Genomic DNA, 16737 nt, shown 5'->3' on the forward strand with positions numbered 1-16737 from the left:
GCTTAGGGAACACACAGGGGCCCAGGCAAAGGCAAGGTCACAGGTCGGGGGAGGTGAAGCTGGCAGGGGGAGGGGGAGACCTGCTGGCTAGAGCTGGGTTGGGGGCCAGTGGGCAGTGGGCCTGGCTCGAGCAGGGGGCGAGGGATTGGAGAGAAAGGCAGTTCCTGATGGTCCCCTCCCCAGGGGCTGGCTTTCCTCTGGTCCTTCCCTCCCAATGACCGCGTCTTCGTCGAGGCCACAGCCCTTGGCTCTGCGCCCACACCTCCAGTGCCAGGCTATCTGGAGATCTGTTGATGGCCTTCCCTTGGACCATGGAGCCCTCCCTGCCACTGGTGCCTGGAGGGCTGGTCTGCTGCCCCTGCACCCTGGCCAGCTAGGATGGTGGGGTCCTGCAGCTGAACTGGGGGTGCCTTTCTGTCTGTCTGTCCTACGTGTATCAGTGGCCAGAACTGCCCTCATCCATGGCCTTGCCAGCAGCTGGGCGTGCAGCCCAGGGAGGGCTGAGGTCGGCTGAAGTTGAGACCAACGGCCTTCTCTAACACCCCAGAGGAGCATGTCCCTGGTGAGCAGGCCTTGGGCAGCCCTGGGCTCCAGGCCAGTGGGATTCCAGTAGAGACCAGCTGGCAGGGCTTCTCCAGTGACTGCAGCCAGGGGTTCTCATGTGCAGGGAAGACCAGCTCCTCCAGAGTGAAGGGACTTGTGTCTTCTGGCCACATGGTGAGTGCTGGGCCCACCCCATCAGTGGCACCTTGGGTGCACCCCCAAAGCCCAGCGTGCTCCCCATCTTCCTGCACTGCATTCAGGATGGTTCTGCATCATCAGCTGCACCTGATTGCTCTTAAACCCACAGCTGAGCTTTAATGTGCAGTCACTGAAGCTTTCATTTCTAAAATAGCTTCCTAAGAGTTCTTTTGGCCAGGCACGGTGGCTCATGCCTGTAATCCTAACACTTTGGGAGGCCGAGGTGGGTGGATCACCTGAGGTCAGGAGTTGGAGACCAGCCTGACCAACATGGAGAAACCCCGTCTCTACTAAAAATACAAAATTAGCTGGGCGTGGTGGCGCATGCCTGTAATCCCAGCTACTCGGGAGGCTGAGGCAGGAGAATTGCTTGAACTCGGGGGGCGGAGGTTGCGGTGAGCCGAGATTATGCCAGCCAGCCTGGGCAACAGGAGCAAAAACAAAACAACAACAACAACAAAAAAAAAAAACCGAGTTCCTTTTGCTGCTTTGTAAACCCAGTTTGCTCTTCATCACTTCCTTTGCCCTGCAGATGTTTCTGAGCTGTCTGTTTTCTTTCTGCCATCAGAGCATGGTTGGTTGATGATGCATGTACGGTTATCTTTCTGCTGGTTCTTGCTCATGGTGCTTCTTTCATTATGTGGTTCTTTCTGACTATGTACTGCTTCTGGTCTTTGAAAAATGATTTTGAGACTTCTTTGAAGTATAGGATGAAGGTATCTTTCTCCAGAGAGAACTTCAGGCACAGGGGCACTACGAGTGCTGGAACCCCTTAAAACTGTGCTTGGCTTGTGGGTCCTTGTACCCCCAGTGTGGACCTGGACGGCTGGCTGTGCCACAGCTTCTCAGAAACTTCCCTTCACTTATGTGCAATGTCCCCATAACCCCTGGGGGTGGCTGCGGCTATAGTTCATCTCTCCCTAAGCATTGCTCTTTGGAGTCCCAGCCTAACTTAGGGGAGAGTCTTCTGTTAGGTTCTTCATCCTGTGGGGGTGACTGGACCTTGTCTTCTGTCTCCTTCGCCCCCGAGGCCACCAGAGTATGAGCCCCAGTGTGTTCAGTGGGCAAACGCTCTCAGGCAGGTTTGGCCACTGTGTTCTGCTGTCCTCTGTGGGCCACGCTCTCCGAAGTGTTGGCCAAATGCTGCATGAGCTCATCAGCTCCTGGCAATTTTTAAGATGTTTTCATATTTCATCGAGCATCTTGAGTTGTTTTTACCAAAAGGATTGGCCCTAGTAGCCTGCCCACCCTCGGATGATGGCCCCCTGTGGGCGCTTCCAGGGCACCCGGCAAGGGGACCCAACCCACTTCCAGCCCCCCAGTCTGCTTCCCACAGGGCCCCCTTGCAACAACACACCCTTTAGCTTCCCATCCTATGCAGAGTGGTGGCCAGCAGACCATCTCAAATGGCTGCCCATCCCCCTGACCCAGTGTGTCTGCACGTGGCGCTTATTGCTATCCCAATACTTCAACTGCACAGCCACCAGCTCCTCACTGGAGCAGATGGTCCCCAATGGCCATCCCTGATGCCCGTGCCTATGGAGGCACATACACTGAGCCCTCTTCACCTCCGTCCCCACTCATTAGACTTTTCTCAGAGGAATCTTTTTGGGTCTCTTCAGTATTTGAACAGCTTCTTGGCTGTCCCATGTCCCAGCTGTGAGCACTGGCTCTGCCCTGGAGCTGTGTCACTAAATCATTGCACATGTGCACATTTCAGGGAACTTAGGTGTCACCCTTGGGTGGCCTCGGAATCTAATCTCCGTTCTGCACTCGTTTGCATTGTGGAAAACTGCCTGCTCTGGGCCCCAGAGGTCCCTGGGTGGGGACGAGGTGTATGCTAAGTGTGCAGTCACCCAGCGTGTCCCCGGCACGTGTCCATGCCAGCTGCTGTGGGTGTGTGGGGCCTTCGGGTCCTGTGGGATGGCGAGTGTGTGTGCTGAGCGGGACCTGTAGGGCCTGCATCCCAGGTGAGTGGGCCATGCTGTTGGAGGTGGAGGCAGGGCTGCCCCCACTGGTGGCGTGTGGGGTGGGGTTGGTGCTGTTGCAGGGGAGGAGATGTGCATGTGGGGGACAGTCTTGAAGGAAGAATGTATACAGTGGTCTATTTCCAAGACAAAGTGTCTTAAATTGGCTTAGCTCAGCAAACTACAGAAGAAACAGGATATACTAGGCCCCTGCTTGGATAGCTGATGTGTGCTTGTCGGCCTCCGCTTTCCCCCCACTTAGTTGCCTTCACCCGAACCAAAGAAGTTTAGTCTAAGCTGAAAGTTTACTAGCCTGCAAAATAGCTCATTTTGTCTGTTCTTATCAGGCTGCCTGCTACTTAGGTCGTAAGTTAAATACTTAAAAAGTCCCTGAGCTAACTAAGACTGCAATGCATTGTGGGCTGCAACAAAATACAGCAAGACAAGCCCCCCAAAAAACACCTGAAGCCCCTACCCAACAATTAATAGGCGACGTCCGGGAAAATTGTGACCCCACAGTACTCGGCCTATGAGGAACTGGGGAGGGACCTGCGTACTAGGGGATAAATTGCTTGTCAAAACTGTGCTGGGTGTGCCTGTCTGACACCTGATCTTGCAAGACTGTCATTAAAAGTCTCACTTTCGCTGTTCTCTGGGTCTCTGAGTTCATTCTTTAGATTTGGATGGGTAAGTTTGTTTCTCACAGTGTGGCTCCTGCCCTCACTTCTGCTGCCCCCCGGGGACCCCCTCAGCACCCCAGCTCGGTGTGTCCGGGCCTTAAGACTACCATGGTGCTGATGGGATGCTTCTTTTCAGGGCTGGTGTTGCAGGTGGTGGAGAGACAGTCTGGCCAGTGCCAATGAGTGCATGGGTTTGGGAGGTGTTTGTGTGGCACCGGCCAAGAGTGTGGTGTCCAGTTCCCCCACACCCAGCAAGTGGTACAGACACCACAGAGGTGGTTCTCTCTGTTCTGGCCTGTTGCAGGTTCGGAGGGCAGCCCTGAGTGTCTGCCATCCACTCAACTCAGTGTTTTCCTTTTCCCGCAGACCTCGCGACCTGTGTCAGCAGAGCCGCCCTGCACCACCATGTGCATCATCTTCTTTAAGTTTGATCCTCGCCCTGTTTCCAAAAACGCGTACAGGTAACCCCCTCGCTCTGCATCTGCTGCGCCCTGCAGGGTCCTGGGTGCCCAGCCAGTTCTCATGCCACCCAAGCTGCTGTGTGCAGGAAGGTGTGTGGGCCAGGCCGGGGCTGCACAGGCCTGGCACTGCCCTCCAGGACAGGGTCACTCAGTGTGGGATGCTGTCAGAATGCCTCTCGGGGCGGGGACTCCAGTCAATGTACAAAGACGTGAAGACTCAGCCACAGAAGGCAGCCACAGGTAGGACAGAGGAGTGACGTGGGTCCAGGTGGGCTGCAGTTCTATGGGCTTTGAGGAGGGTCGGGCGGCAGAACTGGGACAACGGTGTCAGTGAGTGAGAGCCAGCTTGGGCTGGCGGGTCGCAGCTGCTGGTGAGAAGTCAAAGTGGCGGCCAGGCTAGGGGTCTGTGGGTGGGTCCTGAGCTGAGGAAAAAGAACCTGGGGAAGAGGGGACGCTGAGGACCAGCCAGAGGAGTCAGGAAACCGAGGCCAGAAGCCACCCCTGACCCTGGACTCAGGACGGCCACACCTCCATTCCCCAGGACACCCCAGCATTTATCCACACAGAGAACGAGGCAGAGATGTAACCCACATCCAAAATGAAACTTGTAACCACTCTCTAATGCAACTGCTCGGGAAGTTTTCATCATTTTAAAATCTGTACCAGAAATGATTTGAACCATTTCAAGAGGGTCTCAGATTTGAGTCACTGCAAAGTTGCATAGACACCATGCTGCTTGACTTCAAGGCTGAGTGAAGTCATTTCAGGCCAAGGAATCGGGAAGGAAGAGTGTCTGGTGTTTTCCCTTTTTGCAGTCGGGTGAGTGGCAGGTCCCAGCAGCAGACAGCATGCTGCAGGGAAGGTGGAAGAAATGTTAGGAAAGAACTATTGACTGCTACAGGGACTGGAGTAGTGTTGGGCTGGCTAGTGAGTGAACAAAACTCTAAAGAATGTAGGGGCTGGCCGAGCATGGTGGCTCACGCCTGTAATCCCAGCACTTTGGGAGGCCAAGGTGGGTGGATCACAAGGTCAGGAGATCCAGACCATCCTGGATAACACATCTCTACTAAAAACACACAAAAAAATTAGCTGGGCATGGGGGTGGGCGCCTGTAGTCCCAGCCACTTGGGAGGCTGAGACAAGAGAATGGCGTGAACCCGGGAGGCAGAGCTTGCAGTGAGCCGAGATTGCGCCACTGCACTCCAGCATGGGCAACAGAGCGAGACTGCATCTCAAAAAAAAGATGAAGGTAAAATAAGGTCATGTGGGTAGGCCCTAATCAATGTGATGGGTGACTCAGATACGCACAGGGGAAGCTAGTGTGTATACAGAGAAGCAGTCGTCTGCATACCGAGAAGACCCTCAAAAGGAGCCAGCCCTGCTGACGCCTTGATCTTGGATCTCCAGCATCCAATGCTGCGAGACAATAGTGTCTGTTGTTGCAGCCGCCTGGTCTGTGGTGCTTAGTTATGGCAGCCCCAGGAAACTAGCACGCTGAGGAGAGCCAGCCAGCTCTGTATGCGTTTCAGGGCTGCCTCCTGCAGGCTGCTGAAGAGACTCAACCCACCCCGAGTGCTCCCATCTCTGGAAAGGAAGCTTGATGGCTGGCCTGCGGGTGCTGGTCAGTGCCACCCAGCCCCTTGGGTGGAGAGGAGGAGGGTTGACATGGGCCCCTCTTGCTTTCACTCAGAACCCGTGTGTTGCTGCCAGGACCTGTCCTGCGGGTCCTGCCATTCCAGTTGGCCTCGGGATTTCTCTGGACTATTTTCCGAAGCCCTAAGCCAAAGACGAAATGTGCCACCTCTGGGTGACTGAGCAAATGTGCGCTGTGTTTTCCTGACTTCATGGGAGGGTGTGAGACACTTCTGGTGGCTGCTTCTGCTCTGCCTGTGGGATGTCCAGCCAGGGGAAGGGCACGCTGCAGGCTGGGAGCACAGACACTTCTATGGAGCCCCTGACAGCACCTCTGCAGCACTTTGGGAGGCCTCGTACAGGTACCCAGCTAGGCTGGGCTGGACTCCTCACCTGTGGACTGGAGTAAAAAGTAGGGTGCTTTAGGCCACTATGTTTTTATTATTATTATTATTTTAGAGACAGGATCTTGCTCTGTTGCCCAGGCTGGAGTACAGTGGTGTGATCATAGCTTACTGCAGCCTCAAACTCGCCGGCTCAAGCGATCCTCCCACTTCAGCATGCCTAAGTAACTGGGACTACACCATGCCCGGCTAATTTTTTTTTTTGGTAGAGACAAGTTCTCACTATGTTGTCCAGGGTGGTCTCGAACTCCTGGGCCCAAGTGATCCTCCTGCCTCAGCCTCCCAAAATGCTGGGATTACATGCGTGAGCCACCATGCCCGGCCTCGGCCACTGTATTTGGTAATTTGATACCCATCACAGAAAACCAAGACCCTGCAGCAAGATAACACAATCACTTCATGATGTCACCCTGTCTCTTTCAAAACTGCCTGTTTACAGCCGGGTGCGGTGGCTCACGCCTGTAATCCCAGCACTTTGGGAGGCCGAGGTGGGTGGATCACTTGAGGTCAGGAGTTCGAGACCAGCCTGGCCAACATGGTGAAACCCCATCTCTACTAAAAATACAAAAACTAGCCTGGCATGGTGGCGCACACCTGTAATCCCAGCTATTAGGGAGGCTAAGGCAGGAGAATTGCTTGAGCCTGGGAGGCAGAGGTTACAGGGAACTGAGATAGCGCCACTGCACTCCAGCCTGGATGACAGAGTGAGACTCCATCTTAAAAAAAAAAAAAAAAAAACGAAAAAAAACCTGCCTGTTTACAGCCCCACGTGATGCCACTTGCTGGCTTCAGCCTAGAGTGGCTGCAGGACAAGCTGTTACTCCATGGGACAGCTTCCATGGGGTCACCACTGAGGGTTTGATCACTGGATCTCAGGCCAGAGTACCTCCTATCTGTCACCAAACTGTCCCCCAGACAGTGCACACACTCACCCCCCGGCAGAACACACTCACCCCCTGAGATGATGCACATACCCCCCAGACAGTACACGCACTCACCCTGCCTAGCAGCGTGGGTGTCAGGTGGTGATGGATAATTAGTGGTTTCAGTTATTGGAACAAAATAAAGCCGAGGTGACTTGCCATCCTCAGGGACCTCACCGTGGTGGGTGCATCCCTGTCTCTCTGGACGTGGGGCGCAGATAGGCTTCTATCCATGTGCAGCCCCACCAGTGATGACTGAGAGAGCTACTTCCTCCTCCCTTTGGGGCTTGATCTGGGTGCTCAGCATGCTGGCTTGTCCCTGAATTATGTATTCAATGAAATCCCTGGCAAACCACCAGCAATTCAGCTAAACATGACTGCTGGAACAAAAATAACCTGGCAATTAATGTTCCTGAGTTATTAGGCAAACATATATAATTGCTCCTTGTTTAAAAACAGACAGCTGAACATCTTAGGACAAAAGTCGATGCTCAGTCAGCTTTTCTTCCTACTTTTCTCCCCTTTATTTTCCCTTTGTAAGAGCATTATGTCAGAATCAGCACCCGAAGCCAACAGCCCCAGCCTGGTTTGGGGTTGGACTGGGATGAGGTGTCCCTGGCTCCCCCGACCCCTGTTCACCTGCAGGGCTGTGGGACGTGGAAGCAGAGGAGGAAGGTATTTAAGAGAGAATGCTGAGCAGAACCACATGGAGCTTGACCCCACCCATAGGGTGGAGGAGCTGTCATCCCAGACCCTGGCACATCCCCACCATAGCACTCAGGGACTGCGGTGTTCCCCCTTCTCCTGCCCGCTGGCCAGGACACAACCAATGGGCACCTACAGGACTGGCCCACCCAGGTCTGGGGCAAGTGCACTGCCTCCTACTAGCACTGTCCAGCCCAGGGAAGGTGGGCTCTCCTGCCATCCCTGCTGCAGAGGTTGGGGGGCACTTCTGCCCAGAAGGGACATGGAGACTTGGGCTGGGTCTAGGTTGAAACATGGCAGTTAGAGGTACAAAGGCTGAGGCTCATCAGGGACAGAGACCACCTCCCCCTACCCCAGGCAGCACATCCCCGAGACCTGGTGCAGCCCTGGGGCCAGCTGGGTGTCAGAGCAGGCTGAATGGGGCACCCTGGAGGTGGTAAGGCTTCCATAGCAGACCCCAAGGGCTCTAGGGCATGGCACAGTCCCTGGCAATGACCAAAAGCATTTCCCCAGTTCTGCTGGCAAGAAGCTTCAGGGGCAGGCACTGAGTGGGGGGCACACATGTGCACACAGGTGTGAATGCCTCCAAGGGCATGAATGGTGGGTGCTAGCACCATGTACTTTTTTGTTTGAAATGGAGTTTCGTTCTGTCGCCCAGGCTAGAGTGCAGTGGCACGATCTCAGCTCACTGCAACCTCCGCCTCCCGGGTTCAAGCAATTCTCTGCCTCAACCTCTCGAGCAGCTGGGATTACAGGCGCCCGCCACCACGCCCGGCTAATTTTTTTTTTTTTTTTTTTGAGACGGAGTCTTGCTCTGTCACTCAGGCTGGAGTACAGTAGCACGATCTCGGCTCACTGCAAACTCTGCCTCCCGGGTTCACACCATTGTCCTGCCTCAGCCTCCCGAGTAGCTGGGACTACAGGCGCCCGCCACCACACCCGGCTAATTTTTTGTATTTTTAGTAGAGACGGGGTTTTACCGTGTTAGCCAGGATGGTCTCGATCTCTTGACCTCGTGATCCTCCCACCTTGGCCTCTCAAAGTGCTGGGATTACAGGCGTGAGCCACCGGGCCCGGCCTAATTTTTGTATTTTTAATAGAGATGGGGTTTCACCATCTTGGCCAGGCTGGTCTTGAACTCCTGACCTCATGATCCACCCACCTCGGCCTCGCAAAATGCTGGGATTACAGGCATGAGCCACTGCACCCAGCTGTGAGCACCACTTTCACTCCCAATTTTATGAATGTCTGTTATTTCACATTTAATCAGGAGCAAATGTTGTTTTATGAAATTGATGTGCAATGATCAATATGGAAATTATTTTTAAACACTTGTCAGGCTCTCACCACTGCAACTTGGTTTCAGACTCAGAGTGTGATGGCAGGACAGCTGAGCTCTGCTCCTTGGAGCTGCCTCTCCGGCACAAGTGCTCAGGGGGTCTTCAGCCATCACTTTTTTTTTTTTAGAGACAGGGCTTCTCTGTTCCCCAGGTTGGAGTGCAATGGTGCAGTCACAGTTCACTGCAGCCTCAAACTCCTGGGCTCAAATGATCCTGCTGCCTCACCCTCCCCAGTAGTTGGGAATACAGGCATGCACCACCACACCTGACTAATTTTTGTATTTTTTTTTTGTAGATATGGGGTCTTACTTTCTTGCCCAAGCTGGTCTCAAAACTCCTAGCCTCAAGTGATCCTCCCACTTTGGCCTCCCAAACTGCTGGGATTACAGGTGTCATCCACTGTGCCTGGCCCAGCCATCGCTTCTTAGACCCTCAGGTCTAACGGACATTGCAGGAACTGACCCCTTCCACTCAGTCACCGCTGTGTCCTTATTTGTTTTCTTCTAATGTCCAAGCTGGGACTTGAAAGTCAGTTTTCTTTCCTCAAGACCAGGGCTCTTAAAGTTTAGATGTCTCTCCTAATTCCAAAAGAAATATTTGTTTGATTAGGCTGGATGTGGTGGCTCACACCTGTAATCCTCCGCCTCGGAGGCCGAGGCGGGTAGATCATTTGAGGTCAGGAGTTCAAGACCAGCTTGGCCAACATGGTGAAACCCCATCTCTACTAAAAATACAAAAAATTAGCTGGGTGTGGTGGCGGGTGCCTGTAATCCCAGCTATTCAGGAGGCTGAGGCAGGAGAATAGCTTGAACCCGGGAGGCGGGAGTTGCAGTGAGCCGATGTCACGCCACTGCACTCTAGCCTGGGTGACACAGAGAGACTCCATCTCAAAAAATAAAAATAAATAAAAATGGAAATATTTGTTTGATTCATAATGCAAAAAAACTAGTAAAACAGTGAAGTTCCCATCCACTCCCAACCAACCCGAGAAATTAACTCCAAAACACACAGAATGGAGCAGCCCTCAGAGGCCCACATGCTGTGCCATTCAATCTGTATCCTTGAGCTCACGCTTCCGAGAGCCCACGGGTTTGTTGTGGGTGTTCCCAGGGCTGGGGACAGATGGACAGAAGGAGGAACAGCCCCCCACCCTCCAGCCTGGGCTCCCGGCATGGAGCCCAGGCTCCATGGTGCCCCTAAGGGCCTGGCAGACCCGTCTCCCGCCATTGAATGGTGTGGATGTGTGTCCCTGCCTAGCATCCTCCTGTTTCCCATGCAGTCCCAGCTGCAGGCTCCCGAGAGCTCACCTGGAGCCACGGTGCTCCTTCCTCCAGTGTGGGTGCAGCAGGACTGCCGGCTTCCTGCCCTCTCTGAGACTGGCCCTTGTTGCCACTGAGGCCAGTTTTGTGTGTGAAAAGAGAAAAAGACTTGGCTCGCTCGTTTCCATCTGAAGCCGTCAGTGATGCTTTCCTCTTGCAGGCTCATCTTGGCAGCCAACAGGGATGAATTCTACAGCCGACCCTCCAAGTTAGCTGACTTCTGGGGGAACAACAACGAGATCCTCAGTGGTGAGTCTTCCTGCGTGCTCAGCGGTGGCTGCGCCTTGTTGCTTCCCTAGCCCCTGCGTGGCCCGAGTGACCCTAACTGAGTGGTGCTGCTTCCAAGTGTGATGGCGGGGTGTAGAGGTGGAACTGATGGGGCTCGTGGTCGGGGCCAGCCCCAGCACCGGGCATTGCCAGAGCTGCCCACCCAGCACTGTCTGCGTGGCTTCCTGTGCCATGCGTCTGCATGGGGGCCCCATCATGTGAAAGCATCAGTTGGTTTTATATGGATCCCTCCTTTTTGCTGAGGGCATGTGGGTGGATTTGTGTGATGTACAGATCCACACTCAGTCACTTTGTGAAGCAACCCAGTCATATGAGTGTGTGCATGCGTGTGTATGCGTGCGTGTGTGTGCCTGTGTTTGTGTTTCTGTTTGTATATGAGCACCCTTGCTTCAGGGATGGCGGGGCTGAGTTTGGGGAGCTGGTGATGCTGAAGCCCCGTCACCTGCACCATGCCTGTGTTGCATTAGGTGTACTTATAGGGCAGAAGTAGGGGTGAGAACCAGGTCCTCCCCACCAAAGATACCAGCCTCATTGAAGTCCTGTTGGACAGGAACCAGTTCCTGCCCATGGGGTGGTGGGAGTCTACCTGGAAGGTGTGCATAGATGGCTGGTGAGGCCACAGGTTACTCTGCCTGCGTACCAGGCGCCAAGTGGGCCCGAGGCATCCTGGCATGCTCCAGGTTGCCCACTCAGGCCAGATGTGTGAGACCTCGTGGGCCCACGGAGGCTGTGTGTGCCCTGTGCTGCCTCCCAGGCCGGGAGGGCAGGTGTTGGGATTATAGGTGTGAACCCAACACTTAAGGAGGCTGAGGCAGGAGGATTACTTGAGCCCAGGAGTTCAAGACCAGTCTGGGCAACATGGTAAAACCCTGCCTCTACAAAAAAAAATACAAAAATTAGCCAGGCGTGGTGGCATGTGCCTGTGGCCCCAGCTACTCAGGAGGCTGAGGCTAGAGAATTGCCTGAGCCCGGAAAGCAGAGGTTTCAGTGAGCTGAGATTGTGCCACTGCACTCTAGCATGGGTGACAGAGCGAGACCCTGTCTCATTCAATCAGTCAATCAATCAATCAAAGCTCAGCTCAGCTGTGGGGTTTTGTGAGGACTCCTGTGTAGGCCTGTGGCCTGGCAGTAGTGTGAGAATGCTGCTGAGGCTGGGTGGTCCCGGCACCGTGTGGGAGGAGGACGGGTGCATGGAGACTGAGGCAGGGTGGTCCTAGGCCTGCTGGTATAGGAGGATGCAGTGGGTGCAGGGCTGGTCAGGACGGGTGGGTGAAGGCACAAGACTGATGTCCTTGGAAGGTGGAAGGTTTTCATAGATGAAGACGTGGCGGCTCAGAGGGTTACCCTCTTCTGGTTCCTTGACTATTGTGCCCTCCTGGGCTCCATCCCACCCTGGCACCCAGGTCTGTCAGCTGCCTCTGAACTAGTGCCAACCCCAGCAGCTCCAGTCTTGTGGAATTGTTCACCCCTGTGGTGTTTTGATGGTGGCAGCTGGTGCATGGATGTACACGGGCTTCTGCCAAGTGTCGGGGTGACCATATCACTAAGGCCCACATCCTCTCACTCTCTGGCATCACCAGATTGTATGCAAAAGTTTAGGACAGTGGTTCTCCAGGTGTGGTCCTTGGGCCTGTAGCACCAGCTTTACTTGAGAACTTGTTAGAAATGAAATCACCCTGGGCCGGTGGCTCACGCCTGTAATCTCAGCACTTTGGGAGTCCAAGGCAGGAGGATCCCTTGAGGCCAGGAGCTTGAGACCGGCCTGGGCAACATAGTGAGTCCCTGTCTTTACAAAAAAAAAAAAAAAAAATTAGCCAGCTGTGGTGGCATATGCCTGTTGTCCCAGTTACTCAGGAGGCTGAGGTGGGAGGATCGCCTGAGCCTGGAAGGTAGAAGCTGCAGTGAACCAAGACTGAGCCACCGCAGTTAGCCTAGGCAACAGAGTGAGACCCTGTCTGAAAAAAAAGAAAAGAAATGCAAATCAAAATCATTAAAGTCATAAAAATTTGGCCATCACTTCTTTTTCTTTTTTTTTTTTTGAGATGGAATTTTGCTCTTGTTGCCCAGGCTGGAGTGCAATGGTGCCATCTCAGCTCACCACAACCTCCATCTCCCGGGTTCAAGCTATTCTCCTGCTTCAGCCTTCCTAATAGCTGGGATTACAGGCATGCACCACCACACCAGGCTAATTTTGTATTTTTAGTAGAGATGGGGTTTCTCCATGTTGGTCAGGCTGGCCTTGAACTCCCGACCTCAGGTGATCCGCCCGCCTTGTCCTCCCAAAGTGCTGGGATTTGAAGCGTGAGCCATTGCACCCAGCGGCCATTACTTTTTCAAGTAGTTTTTCTGTCTTCTCTCTCACTCTCTCCTTCTCTCCAGTTACACACATATATTAGTTCACTTGCCCTTGTCCCACACCTCTGCGATGCTCTCTGCGTACTTTTCTCGGTGCCCCTAGATCTTGAGGTTTTCCAGCCTGGTGTCTGGGAGCCAGCCCTACTCCCTGCCCTGTGTGAGCACTGGTGGTTCTTGCCCCAGTGTCATATAGTCTCCTCCCTGAGATGCTGATCAGACATTCTCTGTGCAGCTCCTTCCTCTCTGGACTTTTGTGCCACTGTCTTAGTTCGTTTGTGTTGCTCTAAAGGAAAAAGCTGAGTCTGGGTAATTTTTTTCTTTTTTTTTGAGATAGGGTCTCACTCTGTTGCCCAGGCTGGAGTGCAGTGGCACAATCCTGTCTCACTGCAGCCTCTAACTCCTGGCCTCAAGTGATCCTCCCACCTCAGCCTCCCTAGTAGCTGGGACTACAAGTGCACATCACCATGCCCAGCTAATTTTAAAAAATAATTTGTAGCGACAAAGCCTTGCTGTGTTGCACAAGCTGGTTTCAAAGTCCTGGCCTGAAGTGACCCTCCTTTCTTGGCCTCCGAAAGTGCTGGGATTACAGGTAATAAGCCATGGTGCCCAGCCAAGGCTGGGTAATTTTTTTTTTTTTTTTTTTTTTTTTTTTTTTTGAGACAGAGTCTTGCTCTGTCGCTTAGGCTGGAGTGCAATGGTGCGACCTTGGCTCACTGCAACCTCCACCTCCCAGGTTCAAGTGATTCTCCTGCCTCAGCCTCCTGAGTAGCTGGGATTACAGGCACCTGCCACCACACCCTGCTAATTTTTGTATTTTTGTATTTTTTTTATTATTATTCTTTAAGTTCTAGGGTACATGTGCAGAACGTGCAGGTTTGTTACATAGGTATACATACATGTGCCATATTGGTTTGCTGCACCCATCAACTCATCATTTACATTGGGTATTTCTCCTAACGCTATCCCTCCCCCAGCCCAATTTTTGTATTTTTAGTAGAGATGGGGTTTCACCAGGTTGGCTGGGCTGGTCTCAAACTCCTGATCTCAAGTGATCCACAAGGCTGGGTAATTTATAAAGAAAAGAGGTTTATTTGGCTTAGAGTTCTACAGGGGACCTGAAGCACAGTGTCAGCATCTGCTTCTGATACAGGCCTCAGGAAGCTTCTACTGATGGTGGAAGGGGAAGGGGAGGTGGTATGTGCAGATCACACACGGAGGGAGGAAGCCAGAGAGAGGGAGGAGGCGCCACGCTCTTTTAAACAACCAGTTCTCAAAGGAACTAATAGAACTAGAACTCATCACTGTGAGGACAACACCAAGCCGTTCATGAAGGATCTACCATTAGGTAGATCTGTCTCCCATTAGACCCCACCTCCAACACTGGGGATCCGTTTTTTGGTTTTTTTTTGTTTTTTTTTTTTTTTGAGACAGAGTTTCACTCTTGTTGCCCAGGCTGGAGTGCAATGGCACGATCTCGGCCCACCACAAGCTCCGCCTCCAAGGTTCAAGCAATTCTCCTGCCTCAGCCTCCTGAGTAGCTGGGATTACAGGCGCCTGCCACCATGCCCAGCTAATTTTTTGTGTTTTTAGTAGAGACGGGGTTTCACCATGTTGGTCAGGCTGGTCTCGAACTCTTGACCTCAGGCAATCCACCCACCTCAGCCTCCCAAAATGCTGAGATTAGAGGCGTGAGCCACCTCACCCAGCCCAGGGATCAGATTTTAACATGAGGTCTGAGGGACAAACATCCAAACTATGGCAGCCATGAACTCTGGTTGTCTTAGTTGCCCCAAACACTAAGCCCCTCTTCTCAGCTCAGGGAGTCTGCTGAATTCGGCCTGGTCCCCCCACTCCCTGGGCTGGGTCCTGGAGCCTCTCTAATCATGGGCTCACTTTGTTTCCTGTCTGTCATATCCTTTTTTGTAAAACCCATTTGATATGGTTTGGCTGTGTCTCCACCCAAATCTCATCTTGAGTTATAGTTTCCCAAATCCCCACATGTCCTGGGAGAGACCCAGTGGGAGGTAATTGAATCATGGGGCAGTTACCCCCATGCCGCTATTCTCATGATAGTGAGTTCTCATGAGATCTGATAGTGTTTTTTTTTTTTTTTTTTGAGACCGAGTTTCGCTCTTGTTACCCAGGTTGGAGTGCAATGGTGCGATCTCGGCTCACTGCAACCTCCACCTCCCAGGTTCAAGCAATTCTCCTGCCTCAGCCTCCTGAGTAGCTGGAATTACAGCCGCTTGCCACCACGCCCAGCTAATTTTTGTATTTTTAGTAGAGATGGGGTTTCACCATGTTGGCCAGGCTGGTCTCGAACTCCTGACCTCAGGTGATCCGACTGCCTCGGCCTTCCGAAGTGCTGACATTACAGGCATGAGCTGCCACTCCCAGCCAAGATCTGATGGTTTTATAAGGGGCTTTTCCTGCTTTGCTTGGAACTTCTCCTTCCTGCCACCATGTGAAGAAGGACATGTTTGCTTCCCCTTCTGCCATGATTGTAAGTTTCCTGAGGCCTCCCCAGCCATGCTGAACTATGAGTCACATATCTTTCCTTTATAAATTACCCAGTCTCGAGTATGTCCTTGTAGCAGCATGAGAATGGACTAATAAATACACCATTGTTTCTTGAGTTTTATTTATTTATTTATTTTTTGGTTGTTTTATGCAGGAGGGTAAATCTGGTCCTTGTTGCTTGGGCAATTTGGAAGTTTTGTTCTTGTTTTAATTATTGATTTGTAAGAGTTATTTATCCATTCTGGATATGAGTCCTTTGTGCCTACTCATTTCCTTAATGATAGCTTATGGTGAGCAGAATTTTTTTTTTTTTGGGTGGGTGGAGTCTTACTCTGTTGCCAGGCTGGAGTACAGTGGTGCGATCTCAGCTCACTGCAACCTCCGCCTCCCAGGTTCAAGTGATTCTTCTGCCTCAGCCTCCTGAGTAGCTGGGACTACAAGCATGCACCACCATGCCCAGCTAATTTTTGTATTTTTAGTAGAGATGGGGTTTCACCATGTTGGCCAGGATGGGCTCAATCTCTTGACCTCATGATCTGCCTGCCTTAGCCTCCCAAAGTGGTAGGATTACAGGCGTGAGCCACTGCGCCCGGCCAGAATATTTCATTTTAACAAAGTACAGTGTATCTTATCTTTTATGAGTTGTTCTTTTTGTGCCTTATCCAAAAAGTCTTTGCCTACCCAGAGGAAAATATATACAATATTTTCCTCTATTTGCTTCTAGAAGCCTAATTTTTGTTTTTATGTTTGGTCTATGATTTATCTCAAGGTTTTGTACATGGTGTGAGGTAGGGGTTGAGATTTACTGCCTCCGACCCCCAAATCTCTCTAGTTGTTCCAGCATCATTTATTAAATGGATTATCTTTTGCCTAGTTCATTACTATGGCAACTTGGTTGTACATCAGTTGAACATATATGTGTGGGTCTATTCCTGACTCTGTTGTATCCCATTGATCTATGTATCTGTCTTGATGCCAACACCATGCAGTCTATGAGTGCTGCTGCTTTTTAGTAAGTCTTGAAATCAGGCTGAGCACTGTGGCTCACACCTGTAATCCCAGCACTTTGGGAGGCCGAGGTGGGCAGATCACCTGAGGTTGGGAGTTCAAGACCAGCCTGACCAACATGGAGAAACCCCGTCTCTACTAAAAATACAAAATTAGCTAGGTGTGGTGGTCCATGCCTGTAATCCCAGCTACTCGGGAGGCTGAGGCAGGAGAATCACTTGAACCCGGGAGGCGGAGGTTGCGGTGAGCCGAGATCACGCCATTGCACTCCAGCCTGGGTAACAAGAGCGAAACTCTGTCTCAAAAAAAAAAAAAAAAAAAAAGAAATCAGGCAATGTGGGTCTGCCTTCTTTTTCAGGACTATTTTGGCCATCCCAGTTCCTTTGCATATGCA

General features: G+C 52.2%; 1 protein-coding gene and 1 non-coding gene across 28 annotated transcripts in view; both read left to right on the forward strand.

Moving 5' to 3' along the window:
- The window catches only part of TANGO2 (transport and golgi organization 2 homolog), a 49916-nt gene that overhangs the window by 15991 nt on the left and 17188 nt on the right, over positions 1-16737 (forward strand). For 15 of the 27 annotated variants that reach the window (XM_016938838.4, XM_063807582.1, XM_016938849.4 and 12 more), the window contains 2 exon segments: positions 3755-3849; positions 10333-10421. In XM_016938838.4, the coding sequence (XP_016794327.1) occupies positions 3794-3849; positions 10333-10421 (145 nt within the window). In that variant the 5' untranslated portion in view covers positions 3755-3793. 27 annotated transcript variants of the gene reach the window in all.
- On the forward strand, positions 134-214 carry MIR185 (microRNA mir-185). The gene has a single exon (NR_035694.1). It is a non-coding gene; the product is annotated as a microRNA mir-185 (primary transcript).

Source organism: Pan troglodytes, chromosome 23 (assembly GCF_028858775.2).
Source record: "Pan troglodytes isolate AG18354 chromosome 23, NHGRI_mPanTro3-v2.0_pri, whole genome shotgun sequence".
NCBI classification, from domain to species: Eukaryota; Metazoa; Chordata; class Mammalia; order Primates; family Hominidae; genus Pan; species Pan troglodytes.